Source organism: Galleria mellonella, unplaced genomic scaffold, assembly GCF_026898425.1.
Source record: "Galleria mellonella isolate WM207_F2 unplaced genomic scaffold, CSIRO_AGI_GalMel_v1 utg223, whole genome shotgun sequence".
NCBI lineage: Eukaryota > Metazoa > Arthropoda > Insecta > Lepidoptera > Pyralidae > Galleria > Galleria mellonella.
The window spans coordinates 1,751,582-1,768,415 of record NW_026442042.1 but is presented as its reverse complement, the minus strand read 5'-3'; the positions used below and the strand labels follow the sequence as shown (position 1 = coordinate 1,768,415).

The 16,834-nt window shown below is 29.9% G+C and overlaps 1 protein-coding gene across 2 annotated transcripts; it reads right to left on the bottom strand.

Annotated features, from left to right (window-relative positions):
* Positions 1-306: 306 nt before the first annotated feature.
* On the bottom strand, positions 307-12,672 carry LOC113517206 (troponin C-like). Of its 2 annotated transcripts, XM_026901792.3 has the most exons (6): positions 12,524-12,672; positions 9,719-9,749; positions 3,057-3,200; positions 2,331-2,450; positions 1,051-1,182; positions 307-577 (listed from the first exon to the last, which is right to left on the bottom strand). In XM_026901792.3, the coding sequence occupies exons 1-6, from the start codon at positions 12,545-12,547 to the stop codon at positions 549-551; spliced, it is 480 nt and encodes a 159-aa protein (XP_026757593.1). In that variant the 5' UTR covers positions 12,548-12,672; the 3' UTR covers positions 307-548. The 2 variants fall into 2 exon arrangements, with proteins under 2 accessions (XP_026757593.1, XP_052750659.1); XM_052894699.1 differs by lacking the exons at positions 9,719-9,749; positions 12,524-12,672 and adding an exon at positions 3,292-3,401.
* Between the last annotated feature and the right edge of the window lie 4,162 nt (positions 12,673-16,834).

Sequence of the window (16,834 nt, the reverse complement as noted above, 5' to 3'; positions counted from 1 at the left end):
AAAATTGGAATAATCTCTCAAATAGACCTATTACTTGTTGCTGGCAGGTAGCCAAGTTACTGGATTTTATGTCATCAAAATTATCTAGGACAATTTGGCGTCTGTTTTAAAAACTGCGAATTCATTATATTTATCTTGATGAAAAGTATCTGGAAACTAAATATAATTCTTAAAAGAATGTTGTTTTGGAAGTTTTTCTTTCATAATATTTCATATTAAATGTGTTGTAACAAATTGGACGTTCAATACAAAGGCGTTCAACAATTTCAAAGATTATTTAGAAATATTATAATTAAAACATAGATAGTAGAATAAAAGATTTATTAATAAGTAGGTATAAACATTACGCAGTCACACACATCAATTAAACAAGAACAAATATTATTTTGTACAATACATACATAATACTTTAAATGTTATACGATCGAAGTTAGATGTTAATGATCTTGTCCAATGTTCCCTAGTTTCGAAAGGTTGAAGTACCGAAATGTAGAAAATAACTTAAATTAGAAATTAATATATTATAAAAAAGAATAGAAATATAGTGTTTATTCTCCCGTCATCATTTCCATGAACTCTGTAACAAAAACAAATAAATATTTTTAATACATTGTGGCTGGATGGTTTGAATAATTAAGTCATTACAAGATACTTATGGATTAGGCAGAAAAAATTGAGCTCCTAAAACAGTCGTTACTTTAATATAAAAATATTATCATATTTTCTCGATTCACACAACAAGTTATATATATGAAGATAATTCTACTGACTTGAACTGAAAATAGCGTATTTAAGTATTTCAGCTACTATCATATGTTCTGTGACATTATTCCAAAATAGGACAAAAGTGGTGATCACTATTTATCTAATAGAATCCATGATATTCTTTACGTTAATGAAGTTAAAACATTTCTGAGGGGAAATATATTTTTTTCCATTTGGACCATTATTGATTCAAGACCTCTTCTACAAAGAATATTTTTAAGTCACTTGTATCCATCGATGGTCTTGTAATTACTTATAATTAATTTACGACAAAAGAATATGCACCGTCAAAGTCCACCGTGCCGCTGCCATCAGTGTCGATTTCCTGAATTAAACCGTCGAGTTCCTCGTCTGTTAGCTGCTCGTCCAACTCGCGCAGAATCTCGCGCAAGCTCGATGTGGGAATGTAACCGTTGCCTGGAATAAACATGGAAAATATTATTTTCATTAGCAATGTGAAGTAGCAAAAGCCCTATAGTAGCACACAATGGCACGGGTACTACGAGTGTCGTAGTGTATTCTGTGATGTTCTTGATACCATTTTATGTCTATAAGTATAGACGATGTTTACCACTTACTGTCAGGTGCATGAACGATTATTTTATACTCATAGTTTTATTTACTCTATTTTTGTTAAAAAATCAATGGATTTTTTAAATTTTCATTTGGAATAATAAACGAAAATAATGGACAGAAAGTTGAAATTAATATCTGGTATAAAAGAGTATAGACTTTAAATAGATGTATACACAATTATTTATTATTATTATTTTTCATTAATAGATTTTTGAAATTATTAGTATCTAGTCTTTAAGAACTATATAAATTATAAGAAAATGAACCTTTTAATGTCAACTAAGCCCTTAATCTAATTTAACCAGTTTTGAGTCAGTGCCAAACAACTAACGAAACAAATAAAATACTGGGCAATTACCGGCGAAGCTTCGAGCATTGACCAGGTCGGAGATTAGTTACGCAAAAAGACACTATTAATTATATTTTTATTTATGGTCTACAGGCCTATACAGACAGATGTCGTAAGCATCTAAATCTCTATAAAAAGTAAATGTGCCATTACTAAATCACTTGCTTTGATGTTACAAAAGTATTAATTGACATAAATCTTCCCGTTTTATTAAACTTTTGAAAAGTTTTTTTGCACATTTATAGAGTTCATCTAACTTTCATTAGGACACTTCGAATATGAATTTGGTGTGAATTTAATACTGCCTACTCCTTCGAGTCTATTAAACATAGGACTAAAAATGTACTCGCACATAATGTTGCGACTTCTATTTTAAATCTACGAGCATCACTTAGATTATTAAATCTAAGAGAAAGGTTGCACACTACATTACAAACTGTGAAATTTATCCGAAGAATTTTTTTTCTTTTACTACACTTAGATGTAACAATTATAGTTGTACAAATTTAAATGAGGTATACGAGTATATATAATCCGTACAAAAGAATCATCGAACGCTCTGTAACTTTTTAATAATTCACATACGGTGTATCATAAACAGTATTTTTAAAAAAATTATAGAATTTATTTGAAGTTTTACCTTCCTTGTCGTACAATCTAAAAGCTTCTCTAAGTTCTTTCTGCATGGCCTCGGTATCTTCCTCAACAATGAACTTGGCAGCTAAGGTGACGAACTCTCCAAATTCAAGACGACCAGATTCTGAAATATTATAGGTATGAAGTGTTCGGTTATATTAGATAGAAGCTATTGAAGTAGATTTATATTAGTGAACTATCCCGGCCATGCACGATTTCTTTTTTAATAAAAATATAGCCCATGTTACTTGCTAATTGCCAGCTTTCTATCAGGTTTAATAGGTTACGTATTTCCTTAATGTTTATTACTAAATACCATTTCAAAAACTGAAAGAACTCAAATTAAATTTAGCACGCCAAATCCTGAAATAATACAGTATACTTTTATCATAATCCAAGGGCATGTAGCTATGGACTACAGCTTGTTTAAATATTATAATAATAAATATAATATAAACCAATAAAATAAACTTCATTTAGATAAATTTTAATGACTCTGAGATGACTCGTGCAATGTAATAAATTTAGCTTGTGGTATTCGCTATTATTTTTGGAGAAACTATGTTTTATAAATCCACTATAACATATTTTGTAACATATTAAAAATAATTATAAATATGTATTTTAAAATAGATCCGCCATAAAAAACAGCTTTTGGCACAATTATAGATCAATGACCTATGCCAAAACGAATGTAAGTTTTACACAGAAAAATAGTTTTAATACTCACTGTCGGCATCGACTTCTTCGATGAGTTCCTCGAGGATCTTCTTGTTAAAAGGCTGTCCCATCATTCTAAGGATATCTGCCACGAAGTCGCAAGGGATACTGCCCGAGCGGTTGTGGTCGAAGCCATCGAACGCCTTACGCAAGACTGGAATAAATAACACTTGTCTTCAAACATCTTATTGTTAGCTATACGAATTAACATGTATCAGGAGTATATTGAAATGTCCTGATAATACCTTCAATGTTGAAAGGATGCATGGTAATACAAATTTGTTCCTTATTTGAAATTACTGCCTGAGTGTTACGCAATAAGAGAGCGTGTAAAGGAGAGAAACTTGCAATGCTCCTGCACTGTCAATAAAAAGAGTCACACTGATCGTTTGGTCGGCGGGATGCGTTAGGATTAGGACAGTACCTAGTTCATTGCACTGAGGTGCAGTGCAAATAAATTGTGCAACGTAGCTATTTCTGGTAGCCCAGCGTGGCGCAGTCGATCAGAGTGCTGTTTGCTGCATTTCATCAAATATAGGCCAATGATAAATAACAACTAAATTTTTTAGTGTAATTTATTATCATAAAAAATCAGTAAATATATTAATGCATAAATATATCTATACAATCTTCTATGTCTATATAAATTTCCTATTATAAACGCAAGAATTCAAGGGGCTTCAAGAAAAAGAGGTGAGGTAATTATATCTATAACCATTAATAACACCATCATCATAAATGCTAGAATGTATCATAAAGATGTCATATATTTAATAAAGACTTCATTGTGTTTAGAGCTATATATTTGAATTTGCGTCATAATTTTCTAAACAAAGAGATATAAAGCTCACAGAAATAAACTTCTCTAGATTTTTAATGTCTCGCTTGAAAGATAAGTTTTTTAGTGTTTATTAAATATAAATTATAAAGTATTAAATTTTTTTAATATTTATTGTAATATTATTATATATATTACCCATTGTAGGTATTTTTATTAATCTTTAAAAAAATTGGTCGATGAAAGTTGTTTGTTTAATAATGAGGAAAGGAGGAAATTTTATTAATAAAATAAGTATGCGTGTATGTACTGTATTCGTATTTATACTGTTTATTTGAATTTTCTAATTGTCATTCTGGTGCAATAAAGAGTTAAATAAAATAAATAAATAAAGAATACATACAATTATATTCTTCTTGTTTCTTCTACATTTTGCAATAGAGGAGGATTTCGATTGTGGATTGCACGAAGGCATATTATCTTAGTCCTTGGAAATTGCAACGCATGAGGAGTACCATGGGCGTTACAGTATATATTGAGATGTTCATAGTACTGGTTATATCTACAGACGACGGTTATCATTTTTTATATGGTGAGCCGATAGTTTGTTTGCATCTTTAATTATCACAATCGAGTTTAATAAATTGAAAGTAAGACTCAGCAATTTTTTTTTATTTATATATTTAAGATTGATTGATGGCCGATTTTGACAAAAAAAAAAACACAAGATTATGATATGGTAAATCTCAAGAGTCTGGAGTAAAAAATAGCAATAATGATGTATGCAACATTAGATTTTTCTGTAACATTGTTTTATTATTTTACTAATAAAATTTTCTGTATATTTATAGAGGAAATAAAAATTTACTGTATATTTTACTGTGATTTAAATAGCACTACTTCTGAAAATTAAGTTATTTATTTGTATTTATTAGATGTGGTTTTTAAAATGATTTCAAGATTTATTTATTCAAAACTTATTCCGATCATAAAACTTTTACTTTTATGATTCCAATACACTTTAAAACACAATCAATTTAAAATATACATTGGGGCTAAAATAAAAAATACATGCGGCCGACTAAAATAACATATGTGCTGGAATACAGACAGTATCTAAATCAGACACGTTTCATTCTCCGTGTTACTGCGATTTAAATAAATGATTTCGTTAAAAGCTATGCGCTCTTCTGAGCCATTTTTTGCACTTCATATTTCTTGTAAACAAATTATAATACTAATTTAAATATTCCATAGGGAAATATCAATGATAACTAGATTCATGATAATTTGACCATTTATCATCGCTTTTTAGTATACTTACTGTATATTTTGTAATAAAAAAATATAGGTATCTGAAATAGTTAAAGCAGTATAGTATCGCAGATGATTGGTGATAAATGGACACCACATTTCACACTTCTCCGGTATTCGCAACTAACATTATTTGCTTTATTGAGACCCTGACGCAAATAACTAAGGCGAATAAATGAAATACAGCCTAAGAAAGATTTGCGATAAAGTTATTTTCACAATTTTTATATGCAATTTTAAATTCCTGTACTCTCTTTTCGTGAAGGAGAGTTGACGCTATCTGTGTGCAGCTGTTCCGCAATATTTTGGCAACAAAATAGTTTAAAAAACATGATTTTTATTTTTGCCTGGGCGTCGTGTTGTTAATTTTAATCGTCAAGATGTCTTGGCAGTTGTCTCAAAGTTCCATGAGCTTTTATTACTTTTTTCTAGATTTTACTCGTTTATTAATTACTCGCCCACGGACCGCCGCTCGGCTTTCTTCAATATGAGTTCATCGTTAGTTTTAATAAGCATAAACAAATTAGTAATTATTTAATATAAGGTATGATTATAATTTTGAGATAGTTCTCGCTATATTATGGTATTGATGTCTATGCATGCTTACTTAAATACGGGCTATACAAATAACTGGTTGTGTATTAGGAATCACAATAACTTGGGAATTATTTAGTACTAACAATCATAAACGTTCAGTCACTGGCACTTTACCAATAATTATAAAAAGCCCAGAAATTTCCTTTATTGTTGTTTTATTTCTTTGCATCACAAATGACTTTCAGAACAAATGAGAGCAAATATTTCTGTCTCTAGATATTCTAAACTAAAAAAAAATATTACTGCTTCTGCAAGTACCATATATTGCAGTACTTTGCAAATGAAAAATGGTTTTGATTTATATCAGGGAGACTAGAAACTCTAATAAAATGGGGTATAAAATGTTATACTGTAGAATGATTAAAATACAGCGCAAACAATCGCAGGTAAAAAAAAATTAGTTTTAAAAAGTCTTACCCAGAAACTGAACCCAAAGAATCTAAAATATTTTGCAAAAATAGTTTTTCCAAATGAATTATATGTGTGAACAAGGACAAAAATATATGTTAGTCATAGTTAGGAATAGAAACACTAACAATAACATTTGACTGTGTTTGATATTTTCGGTTTCTCTGGAATATTGAGAACACGATATTGGTTAAACAATTACGATGGAAATCTTCTGATTTTCGTGCTACATTGGCAGAGATCCAACGCTAACCGCATGACCCATCGACTTTTAGATTTATCTCGACGGCTATGGGTTATTGAATCTATGAATGACGACTGCGATAGTAAAATGGTAGTCGTAGGTTGCTTTGCATGATGAGTTCATTTATTCGGTGAGATTTAAATACTACTAATAACAATGTAGTAGGAACTGCTCGATGATAAAAGGAAAACATCAAGCAATATGGCCAACAACAGTATATAGAGATATGAAATTGTTGAATTTTGTAGAGAAGGATGCATGTAATAAAAACAAATGGAGCCATATGATTAGGAAAATTGGCGAGTGACAAGAAAAAGTAAGGTAGATAAGAGAGAAAGAGAGAAGAAGAATGGTACTGAGTACTTGATGATGGTTGTTATTTAATTTCTCATAATAATTCGTGTTTTTAACCTAGTTTAAATTATAGACGTGATACTTATCACTAGCAATATTAGCAATATTTTTTATCTTTTTGTATCAAAACACTTGTTTTAGTATTTAGACTCGGATTACTATATTTGGTACGGGTTTAACAGATCAAGTTATTTGCAATGTTTCTATTAAAAATATTGATTTAATAGAATGTTTTTTATTTCTGTTAATTACTTACTAAAACATTCTATGAATAAGTACTCAAAAACTAGTAATCTTTCTTTTTGGATTTTTTAGTATATGTGGATATTTATATAAAAAATTGTTGCTTCTATTCCGAATTAAAATTTTTCCTGTTGTTAATTTCATTTTTATTAATTTAAAAATAAAATAATAAAAATATGTAGTTCTTTATTTATTTTATAATAATTTATTTTATTAAATTGTTAGAGCCTTTACAAATATACTAGCAATTGTTCGTGACTTTATATCTACAATAATTTAATCTGATCTAATTTACGCATCTGCGTAAATTTTAAAAGTTGAAAATCCAATAAAATATACCACTTCTAAATAACGTATCAAGATTAAACATACATCACGTTTTAAGTTCGACATTTAAGAAAATAACTGCAAAAATCGCAAATAATTTAGTGCAGTAGTTTTACCGTGATGCTAAAATAATTAGACAGACAGATAAAAATTCATGAAATTAATTGTAGAGTACTTCTAATTATTAAGTTTTATACATGTTGTGTTCCATATATAAGACATGTTTTTTGTTTGCTTTGAAAACAACTGGTACAATGTTAGTCACAAGGAATAAATAAAATTAAAATCTGTCCAAGTCAAGTTGTCAGTTACACATCATATTTTGGTTGTTAGCCGGCATCACTCAGATCACACGACAATTTCATTGTCACTGTCTTCGAGCGTGTCTAGTTGTCTACAGACAAATGGTTGAGTTGTTTATTTTCTTACTTTTATATTTAACATTCAAACACAAGAATGATTAACGGTTTTTTAAACACTATTTTATAAGCTGTCAACTCTCACTACAGTGGATGCTAATTTGTTTGATCATTGAAATGACCAGTGTGAGTATTAACCAAAAACTGACACGTATAATATAAAGATGGACTTAGAATAAAATGACAAACAAATAATCACAACATAAAATTAGTCTAAATTAAAAAAGAAATGCTGAATTATCCAAGAATGTTCTTCATTATTTTTTTCTGTAACTAATAATTTAATAGCTCTTAACGCCCTTGCTTCTTTTACTATTTTTATTGTATACTTAACAGAAACTGAATGAGTGCAAACTGACGATGATTTGCTCGCATAGTCTCAATCCATCTTAACAGCAAAACGAGTTTTCAATTAGTAAATAAATCGGAATGTATCATTATAATGCTGATTCTACTAAAATTATGTTTCTATAAACAGTAAAATATGCGAAATTGTTTGAATTTGTAAGTCAATTATACGAGATATTCAGATGGAACATATTCAGAATTAACACAATTAATAAAGATAAGTAGAAATCTTTTTATCCTAACTTATGTTGGTTACTTAGATAGTTATAACTAGTCTGATATAATCACATTACACGATGTCTTGTGTGTGATTGATAATAGGAAACAAGAGAGAAGCTTTATTTCATGAAACAAGTGATAGACACGGTCCACTAAAATATATAAAAATAAAAATTAATAATAGGTCGTAGTAACAAATGTACAAATACTTGTATATTAGGAAAAAGAAAGACTGGAACTAAATATTCTCTAATTGGTAATTATAGTAATTATTATTTTTAATCACAGGGCTATATATATATATATATATATATATATATATATATATATATGAGTATTTATTTTATTTATGCATTATTTTTTGCAGCAACGATTTAGTTTTTTATTCAACTAAGTTTTATTTAAATATTATATAGAAGCATCGTAGAATTTATTATTCACTCTAATATTATTGAGTACTTCTAAATATAAATACTCAGCTTTCTAGATTTTAAAGGTGACTTATAAAATATACTCTTGTAAGCCTACATATATGTGTACCAATATATGTGAGTAAATAAAAATACACTTACATTATTTGAACATACTAAAAAAGTACAGGCGTTGCGTCTAAAAATAGTATTATTTTTTCAAGAGCCACACCTTCTGTAGTTGATTTTAATGTTATTTTCGTACGCATAATTAAACCCACGCGCGATAGGAACAATTAATTTACTATGCTAGTCCCGCATCTGTTTTTATTAAGTCGACCTCCATTGTGTGCTTGGCGTGACGCCAATAGTTAGCTTGCGATTTTTTATGTAAACATGGATTGCCGAATAGAATTAGTTTTAAATAATAGTTAAAATAAACTTTTAGTTCTTCAAGATGAATATGTTAAACTATTAATTATATTGTGTTATTGAGGTTATATGAACAGTGTGATGCAACTTATGAATTAAAAATATACGCAACGTTCAAGCATAATTAAATAGTGCTAAAAGTTTTTAAAATCTATTTTATTTTCAGTTTTTAATTGAATTTTATACACATTATATTGCTATGGCTTGCAATTGTAAAACTAAATATTAAGGTAATACCGATTTATTTTGGTTGTATTTAGAATTTCAAAATTTCAATGTTGTCACGTTTTGGTGTTTATATCGTTGTTTTACATATGTGACTTTGTCAAGAATAACGTATAATATAAAATTGAAGGGAACTCTAATTTTATTTGTTTTGTAATAACATAGCCAGTTTTCTGTTCTAAAGTAATATTATATATATATATATATAATCTATAACTAATATAATATATATATAATCATTATATTGGTTTGTATATATATCGTATATTATATACTTAATGTTTTTTGTATACTCATTCTGTTGGTAATGGCAATCAAACTAACATATAGTAAATTACTACTGAACATACTTACCAGCAATCTGTTCTGCTGGGAGCTCATCAGCCTGAAACAATGTATAAAGTGATTAGTAAAATTAAAGAAGAACACTTGTTCTGAACTTCTACAACATCGGCAAACGATTAAAAATTATTTCACATTAAAATTTCAGGATGCGGATGTTTAACATTTTAGTTATCAATTATATTAGGTATCAAGTGAAATTATAGGATACAAATTCATAACATCTGAGTCCTCAGAAACAGTAATGCATGTGAGATAGTTACCATTGAAGTAAATTGCACTGTTAATAAGGCTGCTTATATCTATAGAAGATGGTTACTACTTTCTATTAAATGGACCGTTAGATTGTTTTTTATACCAAATTGCATAAAAAAGGTAATTCTATAGCGTACCTAGCTTGTTTAGCTATTTTTTAGAACTGTATTAAAAAAGGACATGTTACTTCATACTGCATATATAAAATGTTTCCTTCTACTTTCAAAAACTAAAGGAATATTTACTTACACTTACCTCATAATTTTATTATGTAATGTATCTATAATTTACCTATTACTTGGCATTACGTTTAAATTAAAAAAAAATACCTTACTTTAGAATTGCATAAAAAATTAGTTAATATCTTTGACTGTAAATATTACGAGTAGGTACTGGAGCGTATAATCCAACAAATTAATCATCCATCACGACGCATAATATACTGAAAGTAGGTCATAGAGAGTGGAATCCCGTGGAAATAAGCGCTCTGCTTGGGTAGCAATAAATTTATTTTACGTGCAATTGATACTAAAATAGAAATTGTTGCACGGTTTCGATATTCATCCAAAATAATGTTTGCAGCTAATATTGCTTTAATATATGGTTTAGGAAGAAGTCTATCCTATGTAATAATCGTATATATTCTAGCAACTACAAAAGTGGGTGAAGCAAGAAATGTTAGAAACTGTTGGCACACGCATTTCTCTCTAGTCAATGTCTAGGGGACTTGACGAAAAGATATAATTAATGTAGAAAAATATTGTGTACTCTATTAAGCTATTTTTTTTTTGCTTAACAACAAGTTTATTTGTATGAAATTTTATATAAATAAAGATAAATGCATAATCACGTAATTACTCAATGATATCTTCGGTTTATTTATTTGAAAGAGAAAAAACCTTAAAATTATTTCAGAATTTTATTAATTTAATTATGCACTACCAATTTAAAGCAAAATTATATCGACTGGCTTATAGATATATTACCAATAAAGTAATTTTATTATATTGACTGACTAACAGACAGATGACCAATAAAGTAATCTTATGTGAACTTCAATTCCTGTTTTACTTTTTTGGTAAATATAGTGGCATAAAAATCAATATTATGGAATTAGCATGACTGTATATAAAAAACTATCTAAAATTTTTGTCGTAAATAATTACATTAGATAATATTTGAACTAGTAAATGGTCACAACTTTGTAGCGGTGTAAATGCATCTCTATGTATCAAATTTGATACATCTCCGTGTGTTTTTGTGATTGAGTATTTTAATGATTTAAAAATCTACATTTATAATTCTTATAGTAATCTCCTCCCATAGGACTACAGTTAAATCGTGTCATATTACGATGTTGGATTCCAAACTTAATATAAAATTTATTTTTAACAATGATCTTATTTCCATCACATCTAATAAGATTTAAATTGATTGACTAAATTTGATATTAGAAAGATATTTTGGTTAAAGGATATCTATTGTCCGAGGGTATTTCAGGTGGGTTGGACCGTCGTGATGAATTCATTAGGAATTGGGTATGAGTGCTGACTGGATTATAATTTCATTAATATTCGTTAAAAAATTAAACTCTAATAAGTTGACAAACCGACTTCTGCATTTTGTATGTGTTTAAATTTATATTAAATTTGTAGCAAAAGTTAATCTGATATTTTATGTACGAATGAGACATCCTTCCACAATGGAAATGCTTCCAAATGCCACTACAAAATTAATAATATTCTAATTGCGAACATATGTAAAGATATTTGTTTATACTAAATCATCATCAAACGACTGAATGGATTTGAAATTTGGCACGTAGACCATACCCTGACATATATCATAGGTTTTGTAATAGTGGGTTTGTTTATTTGTTTGTTACCTACTGGCGTCTTGACGGTTCAACTAATCGTCATAAAAAATAATAAATCATTTATTTTATTATTTATAATATTTTTATTTTATAATTATAATTTTATATTTTAAAATTATAATGATTATACCATTCTAAAATTAGTCTATTAATTTTTGTGTGGTACGTATACAAAGAAATAAACATGGATTTTAATATTAAAATTCTGTTATCTATGACAATGATTATTTATATGTAAAATTACAATTTGCAAATAATATTTGAATCTATACAGAAACGACTTCAACGCAGTCTTATATAGGTTGAAGATATTTTACACAAAAGTAATTTACACAAGTCTAAAAGAATAAAAATAAAACAACTGTCAGCACAGCAGCTGTCCTCAATCAGATCAGCTGCCGCTAAACATTTCGTCCAAATACGTTACTATTATCACAGCGGCTGTAGCGTCCAATCATGTTCATGACACTTGCTTCTTTTAATGCCTTTATAATGCCGTTTGGTTTTATGTATGTTTTCTTTATTGTTTGATATTATTAATAAATAAATAATTACTACAGGTTTGTGCTTATTGATGTGAATTATTAATTAGCATTGGTATGATTTTATTTCAACATCAGAAAAGTAAAAGTGTGTTAGAATATATAATAAAATTCTAATGTTAAATTTTTTTATAAGGTACCTACCCAGTCTTCGGTATCCAGAACCATGTTTGATGTCACTAGTTATCACTGTGAGACGCACAACACGACTGGCCGCGGAATCTTATTTTCCAGCGTTCAGGGTTATTTCTGCTTCTTCACGATATAGTCGGGCTTTCTGATACTTTCATATATAACGGGAGAGATGCGGGGGTGGTGGGGGGTCGGCGGCCCCTTCGTTTCGAGTCCTCACCGTCTTCCTGCGCTTGCGTCGACCAATCGCGTGAGCCTCAAACGGCAGGATGCTAATGTATTTTTAGCCGGAAACGTGGTCAGGAAAAACGTAAACAAGCGATGCGTGCGGTGTTCGAGGAGTTTAGGACAGAGTATACTTATGAGTACACAAGTAAACTACGAGTGTGTTGTAACTGGCGAAGAGTTGAGCAAGATCTATGGGGAAGACGAATGCGTAGTAGGTAACCCGAGACGGCGTCGAACGTTCTTTGTTAGCACTGTCGCTACCAGCGTCAAAGTCCAGAAGCTTTCAACACTGTAGACGCTGCAATGAAATTTCTTGTCATCACACATTCTTAATAAACTTATTAAATATTGCACATTATCGCTGCCCTTAATTTGTTATAAAAACTTCTAGTAGGTTACTACTCAAGTATCTAAATCCAAATTAGGTATATATATATTTGTTAATAGGTAATAATACATCAAATATTATACGATACAGTCTAGTTTTATAACTACAATGAAATATTAGGCCAATATATCACCCGTCCTTGGCCTGTTTGCAGGCTGCGTAATTAAACGTAAATGTGATATACAATGAAAATAATTTCAATTCGTATTATGAGCATAATTTGTTTACATTCTAAAATACTGTAATTACCATTGATCAGTTTCTCTGTAGATACTATTATCATTTAAATCATGAATGAAATTTAATTAATCTATACTAGGATGGGCTGCCTTCGATATAAGATTTCATATTGGAAGTCTGATAGTAATTAAATAACAATACATAAAAAACCTAATTTTAGAAAATATTTCGTTGCAGTGACTAGTGAGTGACCAATGATGCTCTCTCTGGGTCTGATCTTACTGTTCTTTGTTTTTTACGTATTTATATATTATAAATAGCGAAAAATCTGTTTAACTGAAACGCTTTAATTAAAAGCATTATTCTTGCAATAAAAAAGATTTTTAGTAATAGGGATTAATGACTGCATTACTAGCAATATATTCTAACAAGTCATCTTCATGTGGTAAAAAAAAAATTGTTTAATTCTTGATGAAATCTTCTTTATGGGCCGACTGACTGACCTGTTTTTATTCTTACCTATCATCATCTCTTACAGGTGCTTCGTCAGCGCATACTGATTGCGCAGGCGGGACTACTAATTCATTATAATCCACTGTTGTCTATATATTTAAATAGCATCATTGACATCACAGATTACATTATAGGGCTCGTTACACATTATTATCATGTTGTATCCTGTAACTTCACTGTTATATTCCATTCTTTAACCCAAATATAGCTACATAAAATATAAGTAATAGTAATTTGGTACAGCTATAAAAAAAAAACTTAAATGTACTTTAATAAATCAGTTTGGCAGCAGAAATCTTATTATAATCTTTTAAATGCAAAGAGTTTGTAAGGATAGATGATTGGATTGTCACTCTTTCACATAAAAACTACTAAACGGATTTGAACAAAATTTAGTACACGAATGGCTTTCGCATCATCATGGGCGATATAGTATACTCTGTTATGTCCATGATACTGTTCATTTCAATAGGCGACGGTTACCACTTTCTATCAAGTGGGCCGTTATTCTAAGTTGCATAAAAAAAAGTTATATTATAACTTAGCATATAGAATGCTTTATGCATTGATTTGCGCGAGCAAAGCAGTGGGAAATAGCTAGTATAAACATTTCAAAATTATAACCTAGGTTAGAATACTTACAAAATATGGGATGTTTATAATAATAAACACCGTACCGAACATATAACGGTAGTGCGTCACATTAGCACTGAGTTCTTTCAGAACGGAAGTTGGCATATAATTATTATCATTTATCCATATTTCCATTCGAGACGTAAGATGTGCTATATAAATATAGTTGTTGGATTTAGTTATTTTATAATATACTTGAAGATATACCGAAATATATACATACTGGATACTCTAGACTTAGGTACACATTTTTCATTGCCTGATACCCCATACTATCAGTTAGTTAAATTATGTAGATATACAGTCTTATACTCATAGCCGACAAATTGTCTATGACAGTGATTCTCAACCTTTTTTTTGTTGCGGCACATATTTGACGATTTTAAAATTTGGCGGCACACAAAGAAAAAGATAAAAATTATTTACTTACTACAACACACTGCATAAATAGTTTATGACAAATATTTTAAATATTTGCAAAATTTGGCGGCACACAAAAGTGCCACGGCACAGTGGTTGAGAATCACTGGTCTATGACTACTCCATACTGAGATTGCCTACTTTTGTACATATATTTTTTTTTATAGTTGAGAACTTTTTGAAATTCAAACAGACACAGAAACAAAGATAGAAGAGCAAATTCGTTCCTCAGGTCAGATACTCACGTGTACTTTCCTGTACTTTTATTTACAGAATTTTTTACTTTAATAAATTAACGATTGAATTCAATCATTAAACTCCTTTGCTTTCATTAGAAATAAATGGATGCATGAATTATAAACATTGGACCTTTTCATTAAAATGCAGACCGTCTTCAATAATTCAAAATAAAATTATATGTAAATCTTGGCACTAGTTTTGCTATTTTCATAACTGTTTAATATTATTACATGGTAGATATTTAGTAAGTAGCAGATTTAAATTTGAAAATATTTCAATAATATTTAAGAGGTTACTACTGCTTGCTTGTGAGTTCATATTTTAGGTACTATGCCAATTTTTATTAAAAAAATCGTCTACTAGTTTGTGTGACGCAAGCAATCTCAGACGATGCAGACAGATATTTAGTATGTATACACCTATATACTACCTACATTACAGAATAAAATGCGCAAACAATCTTATTAAAGAAAACTATTTATATATTGGACAGCATGCGTACCATGATGATTCTATGACTCATTATAAACATACAGTTGGTTATTATGTTTATCTGCTGCGTAAAGTCTGAAGCTCTGGTCTAAAAGTTAAGAAGCCATTTCTTATAGTTCATAGATTAAGAATAGTACCAGAGAGAAACTTTGTTCAAAAGCCATCTACTTGGGTACCTCTCTCCTACTCTTGTTTTTGCGGTAAGGGAATGTTAGTGATGGGGTCTGATATCTTCATTGTCAGCAATATACCCTTTCGTGGCGACTTGCACGCGGTTCTCAGTGGAAATCATCGTGGTTATTTGGTAAATTTTTCATGATGGGTCAAGTGATCTGTCATTCTCATCCTTATCATCTCTCACTCATAGCGGAGGCGGAGTTACGAATAAATTTTAACCCATTAAAATAAGAAACTCTTGTTTCTGACTCATAGCTACTCTGTGTATGCCGGCTATGTGCCGGTTTGAAGGTCACTGTAATTACTGGGTACAGAGATCCAACATCTTAGTCCTGGGGGGAAAATGATTGTTAGTAATAGTAGTAGCCCCATTGTCAAGTCGATCTCCACGCGGATCCCTCTAGAAACCATCGTGATTATTTCTTGAAGAATTTCTCAAGATGGGTCGAATGATCTTTTATCATCTTTACTATCATCACTGACTGGTGCCCCACCAGCATATATCGATAGCGCTGGTGGGGCTACCATAATATTCTCACTTATTAAAAAAAAAAAACATATTAGTCTTTAGAATTGGCGACGTGAAGTACGTGTGTATTCTGATGTCCATGTGCAACTTTCGTATATATAATCAACATGGTTACCGCATTCTATCAATGTTTTTTTATGCAAATTGAATAGGTGAGGTTACATAAAAAAATTACCGCCCTATTCCGCTATAACTGCAAAGTACTCGTATGTACATGTAGTGTATGCGACTATAGGTTGTATTGTTCAAGGAAAGTCTAGTATTATTTAAAAAATTGCTGACATCCTATCAACAATAACGCACATTGTAAAACAATGATACTGTATATATAGAGTATACAGTTATTTATCTAAAATATGAAACTGCTTGGTTGCCGGACAGAAGGATTTATCAATCTATAATCGATTCTGTAATTATACAGTAGAACATATTGGCATAATATGTAATTTGCAAGGTAACTATATCATCATCATCATCATTATATTAGCTGTCGAGTGTCCGCTGCTGAATATAGGCCTCTCCC